This window comes from Leptosomus discolor, chromosome 14 (genome assembly GCF_034619465.1).
Source record: "Leptosomus discolor isolate bLepDis1 chromosome 14, bLepDis1.hap2, whole genome shotgun sequence".
In the NCBI taxonomy this organism is placed as follows: domain Eukaryota; kingdom Metazoa; phylum Chordata; class Aves; order Leptosomiformes; family Leptosomidae; genus Leptosomus; species Leptosomus discolor.
This window is the reverse complement of record NC_141404.1, coordinates 1961646-1967645: the sequence shown is the minus strand read 5'-3', so window position 1 is coordinate 1967645 and position 6000 is coordinate 1961646. Positions and strand designations below refer to the sequence as shown.

Below are 6000 nucleotides of genomic sequence, written 5' to 3'. Positions count from 1 at the left end.
ACTGGTGCTCCAGAGCCCATCACCGGGATGGGACCCCGGCACGGCCCGGAGCTGCGGCTGGGGCTGAAGGCTGCCAAGACCAGGCTGTGCAAGAGCCCCCCCAAATGAGGCTGTTCCCCCTGCCCCAAGGGATACCCCGATATGTAAAAACCCCAAAAGTGCTGCTCCGGGCGCTCGGTGCGTGTTGACAGCCCAGGGCACCCTCCTGCCCTCGCTGCGCCACCGTGGCCACGGCCCTGCCGGCACGGGGGAGCCCGTGGGCTCGGCTGGAGTGGGAAAAACTGGGTAAAATGAAAGAAAACGACACAAACAGAAAAGAAGGAGCCAGCCCTGCGAGGCCAGGCAGCCCGCTTGACACACAAGTGAAAATTTCAGGTAAAAGCAGCCGGGTGCAGGCGGAGGACTGCCTGCCCAGCTGCCTCGCTCCTCCCGCAGCCCTGGCTCCACGGAATAACAGTAATTAGAGCTTCCTAATGCCTCCAAGTCATTTTCTTTTTCCTTGGCGTAACGTAATTTCTATAGGGCTTGTCGTCTTTATTAGGAGAATTAATCTAAATCTCGCCGTGCTCTGGTCGCTTTGCCGTCCGCTGGAGCCATCCCGAGGAGGGTCAAAGAGGCAGGTCCTCTTCGTGGCATGCAAATAAAAAAATTAAAAAAGGAGGTCAGCTGGAGGCTACGGCGGAGGAAATTGATGATTTTTTAAACAACCAGGGATGTTTGCGTCGGCCTGGTAACGTAATTCGATTTCTGTCGTTAAACCCGCATCGCTGATGTGGGGCCACTTTTGCCCAACTAAGCAAAAATCCTCTTGTTAAACCCGAATTGTCATTAGTGGAACGACGAAATGAGGATGAACGGCGGAGGGGAAGGACTGGCCGCAGCCCAGCGGAGGCGACGGGGATGCCGGTGCCGCAGAGCGAGGGGAGGGCAGAGCGGGTTTCCCCCCGCCCCGAGCACCCGCAGCGGGGAAGGACGAGGGACCCCACAGCACCCGGGGTGGTTGGGGGTGCTCAACGGAGCTGGGAAGGGGCAGGGATGGGATGTGCCCTCCAGGGTCGCATCCTGCATCCTCAGCACTAGGTGATGCTGGTACCCCTGGGCAAAATCCCTGCTGGTATGAGTGGCTCCAGCCAGCTTTCCAGGGAAACATCCCATCCCTGTTTAAACCATCCTGAGGGGTTTTTTTTTTGGCCCAGGGTAATTTTTCTTCTCGTTGCTGCAAGGGTAGACCCACAGGAAGGGGAGGCCAGTGCCATGCCCACCCCAGCAGCATCCTCCTCCCACCCCAGCAGCATCCTCCTCCCACCCCAGCAGCATCCTCCTCCCAGCCCGGCAGCATCATCCTCCCGTCACAGCAGCATCCTCCCACCCCAGCAGCATCCTTCCCTCCCTGCAACGCCTGGAGAAGGGTTAGGAAAAGCACTTGCACCCTCCCGTGCCTGCGTCCACGAACTGCAAGGCAGCCTGGAAGCATGGCTGGGTCGCCCGCGGCACACGGTGCTGGACACAGCCCACGAGTGGGAAGAATCCTCGCCGTCCCCTCGCCCAAGAAGGTTTCCTTCCACTGCAACATCTCAAGGGAAACCACCCAAAAAAATACTTTCCTTCCCAGTGCTGGGTTGCTGGGCAATGGGGAGGTGTCCCAGAGATGGATGGACGGTCCCGTGGTGCTCCAGGGTGGGAAGCAAAGGGGCAGCTCGTGCTCTCCCCAGGCTCATGTGGAGGTCACCAGGCAAGGGACAAAGCAGCAGATCAGAGGATTAATCCATCAAAAAGCAGCTTGAATGTTCAGGCTGGATCCTGATTAGTAATTAGAGCTGGTGGTCGTCCCACGCACGGGGAAGGTGGGGAGGGCGCAGCCACAGGGCACGAGCCAGCGGCAGGGCAGGGGGGAGACGTGGCGCTGGCTCCTGTGCTCCAGAGCGGCCTTTACCCCCTTGGAGGAGGGAACTGGAGTCCGACAAAGCCCAGCTTAAGTCTCCAGCCTCCATGAACCCCGTATCCAACCCTGCCAGGGCAAAGAGACCGCTGGGTTGTAGCTTCCAGTCTTGCAGGCAGCTTCACGCAGGGAAACTATCGTGAGACATTGCCGAAACTCAGATCCCTTCTGCCCAGAAAATCCTGCCAGCCCAGAAGGTACCAAGAACACGCTATGCAACAAGCTAAAAGCAGCTTCAGTTGGGCAAAAATGCTAACCGGAGCGAAAAGGAAACCTTCCCCGATGGAAGTTTTGACCCCGGGAACACCCAAGGGCCTCCAGTGCATCAGCACTCCCCGTTCACACGGCAAAACCTGGGGTGGCGGTAACAGATACAGGATAAACCCCCCCACACCGACCTCAGGCCGGCCCTTTGGGTTGCGAGACCGCGCCGGGCGCGAGACACCTGGGGATGCGGGTCTGTGCCTGGGGACATCAGAGGAAATCTGCCCTCAGCTTCCCAGCCGGGGCTTTGCAGACGCAGAAACGCGCCCTGCGTTTGTGCCTGCGTTCCTACCTGCCTCGCAGGCACCCACCACCAGCGCAGCCTCCCCAGCCCTGCACCCAAAACTGGGCAGAGCGAGCAGGGCAGGAATCCCAGGGCAGGCGCACCAGGGCGCCAACAACCGCGCTTTTTTTTTTTTTAAAAAAAAAAAGAGGTTATTTCTCCGACACAGTGAATCAGTGCTTTATTTTCAGCATTGAAAGAGGTGCAAGACCAGCAGTGAGCTCCGGGTAAGGAGCTGGCGTGTTGCACTTTTTTATCAGTGCCCTCCTAACGGCGGCACGGAGGCAAAACCCACGCAGAGAAAAGCCTCTGACGTGCCCCCGAGCGCAGCCGTGCCGTCCCAGCACCAGCAGCGCCGCCTCACCAAACCACCCACGCCTCGGGCTGCGCCACCGGACCCCCGGGTCAGCAAAAGGTCTTCCAAAAATCATCATGTATTGATTTCAAACAGGAGGGTTTGGTTTCTGGGACAGGGAGGGAAGTGGAATTCGGGAGAAATCGGTGTCACAGCCCTTCCGAGCGCAGGAGGGAACGCAGACGCCGTTCCTAAAGCCCCAGTTGCGCCCAGTGCAGCCCGTGAGCCCTCCCAGGGCGAGGAGGAACCGTTAGCGCCCCTGGGGTTTACAGCACAGTGATAAATCTGGTGTAAGGCCAAGCCAGAACCAAGCCCGGAGGACTGGGGAAACCTAGAACTGTCTCTACTGTGTGCAAAATGGGTAGAGGGGTGAAACACCTGGGTGCTGTCCAGTGGGATCATAAAATCCTCCTTGCCCTAGCACCCTGGAAGGGTTTTTATAGGGCAATTCATACCATGACCCCAGCCCAGAATAGCACCAGAGATTAACCTAGACTCTGACCTCAGCTAATCCAGCGTTACTCCCTGGAAACGCCAGCGGAGCGACTCTGGATTGCACCGGTGCCACGTCAGAATCCGGAGAGCGTCCTGGCTCGGCTGAAGTCAACGGCAAAACCGCCCCAGAGCTCAGCAGAGGCAGGACCGCAGGCACGCGTGCTGCTGGAAGGGCCAAACCCAAAAGGACTCGGTAGTAGCTGCTACCAGCAGAGGTGAGGGTGCTGGGGAGAACAGGCAGCTGGGGAGGGGGTAAGGGTGGGGAAAAGGAAGAGCTGCAGCCTTTGCATCACCCCAGTTCGCGTGAAACACCCCCAGGCACAGGTCACACAACCCGCCGCCCAGCAAGCGCAGAGCTTCAGCAAACCCATTTCCCCCTCGCCCACCCCCGTGCTCCTCCCGGCACCCCGGAGAGGGAACCGGCCCGGGGAAACCAGGAGCTTCTTCAGGGTTTCTCTTGCTCTCGGGGTCCCCTGGATGGGACGGTGCCCCCCAAGGTATGAACGCAGGGTCAGCCCAAGAGCAGCGTGCCAAGTCGAGCAGCTCGCTTAATTCTCCTTCAGGTCCTGGTCTGCTTTGCCTAAAAGAGGGGAAGGAAAAATCAGGGAGGAAAATCAGGGCTCATGTTTCTCGCACCAGAACCCCCAACCCCTTTTATTTTGCTAACATCTCACAACCGTCACACCCCGCCAGCAAGCCGGGGGGCTACCCTGAGCTCGGCCTCCCAAAGCCTTTGTCTGGCCCAGGGCGAGCAAACAGCACGGAAACCACAACGGCGAGACCCGCTCCCTACCCGCAGGGCAGCTGCGAGGCTCAGACTGCCCCGAGGAGCGAACGAGGAAACTCTCCCAGCCCCGTTTTCGCCACCGCCGGAGCTCCCTGCCCTCACTTTGCACCCCCCAGCAGAAAACCCCCCCGCAAGGCTCAGCCGCCCCTGGGGCAGGCAGAGACCTGCGGCCGCACCCAGGAGCTCCAGCACGCTCCGCAGCTCACCGTGAGGTTTCTCTGGGACGCGCACGGCACGCCGCGTGGCTCGGTTACGAGCAGCTTCCCCAAAAGTGAACCGCGCGGGCTGAAAAGCCACAGCCTTTACCTTTCGGGATGAACTTCAGCGAGCTGCTGAATATTCAGAAGCGGGATTGCCCCCTCTTCGGCCCATCGTTGAGGAATTCGTGGCCCAGCCCGTTGCCACACTTGCCGCAAGACACCTAGAAACGCAAGGAGAGGGTTCGCCAGCCGGCGGCCGTGCTCAGCAGACCGGCTCGTGGGAAAAAAAACACACAGGGTTGGGGTTTTTTTTTGTGTGTGTTTTGCTGTTTCCCAAGAGTTTCAGAATCGGCACCTTTAAAGCCCCCGGCCGGTCCTTGCGCTTGGACACGCTGTCCTCGTGGACGGTCTCGGTGAAGGCGGGCCACGGGGACGAGTGCTCGTACTTTGCCCAGCTGGAGAACAGCTCGTGGCCGCACTTGGCGCAGACGTAGATGCCTGGGGAGGGCGGCGGGAGAGGGGTCAGTGCTGGGGGGGGCAGCGGGGCGGGGATTGCCGGGGATCGGAGACGGTGGGGGATGGAGGGCAGCGGTGGGGATGTGTCAGCAGGGTGACACGGGACACCCCACCAGTGCTGGACTTCGCCCAAGGGGGCCACTGCCAGACCCTCAGGCCCATGCAAGGGAGCTTTGGGGAGGTGGGGCAGGACCCCCAACCCCTCTAGGGGCTCCTCCACAGCACAGCCCCGCAGGACAAGAGCCTTCCAAGGCGCCTCCATAGGGACCCCCGCCACCCCCCAGCCCCAACTTTGTAGACAGTTTCCCCCCCCTCCGCCCCCCCCCAATCGGGGGGATCCCCCAACAAGACCCCCAGAGAGGGGACCCTCAGCGCGGTCCCCACGGGTGGAGGGTGCCCCACCGGGAGGACCCCCACACTCGGGGAATTCAGCCTTTTGGGGGGATAAATCCCACCAAAATTCCCCATTTGGGGGGAAATCCCTCAACACCACCCCCACCCCCGACCCCACGGAGAGACGCCCCCCAACTCCCGCTCACCCGGCTGGAAATGGTCTTTGAACACCTCGGTCCCAAAAAAGGAGCAGAACGACATGGCTGCGCCCGCCGCCCCGGCCCGGTTCCGCTCGCCCCGGCCCCGGCCCCGCCCCCCGGCCCCGCCCCCGCCGCAGCTCCGCCCCCCCCCGCGGCCGGCAGGGGGCGCTGTGGGGCAGCCGGTACCGCGGGCGGGGGCGCGGGGGGCGAGTCCCGGTACCCAAAAAGGCGGGGGGGGGGGGTGTGGGGGGAGTGTCCCCCGGTTCACCCCGTGGTAAACCCCCTGCCGGGCCCCGCAGCCCCCGCGAAGGGCTCCCGGGTGAGGAGGGGGCGGCGTGGGGGGGGGGCAGCCCCGGTAGGGTGCGGGTGCGGGTGCGGGTGCGGGTGCGGGGCGGGGGGGGGAGGCGCGGGGCGGTGCGGAGCTGCGCGGGGCGGAGCAGGGAACCGGCACGGTCCTGCGGATGCTTCGGCACCGCTGGTGGGAGCGGGGCGAGCTCCAGGCCGGCCCCGGTGATCCACAGCCCGTACCGGGACCAGGACGGACCCTCCGCCTCCAGCACCGGTTCTTCGGCACCGGCACCGGCACCGACAGCAGTCCTTGGATCCCGGCACCAGGACCGGCCGGCCT

General features: G+C 62.4%; 1 protein-coding gene across 1 annotated transcript; it reads right to left on the bottom strand.

Annotated features, from left to right (window-relative positions):
* Positions 1-3884: 3884 nt before the first annotated feature.
* MSRB1 (methionine sulfoxide reductase B1) lies at positions 3885-5433 on the bottom strand. The gene is made up of 4 exons (XM_086473237.1): positions 5379-5433; positions 4679-4821; positions 4430-4544; positions 3885-3916 (listed from the first exon to the last, which is right to left on the bottom strand). The coding sequence occupies exons 1-4, from the start codon at positions 5431-5433 to the stop codon at positions 3885-3887; spliced, it is 345 nt and encodes a 114-aa protein (XP_086329363.1).
* Positions 5434-6000: the final 567 nt, after the last annotated feature.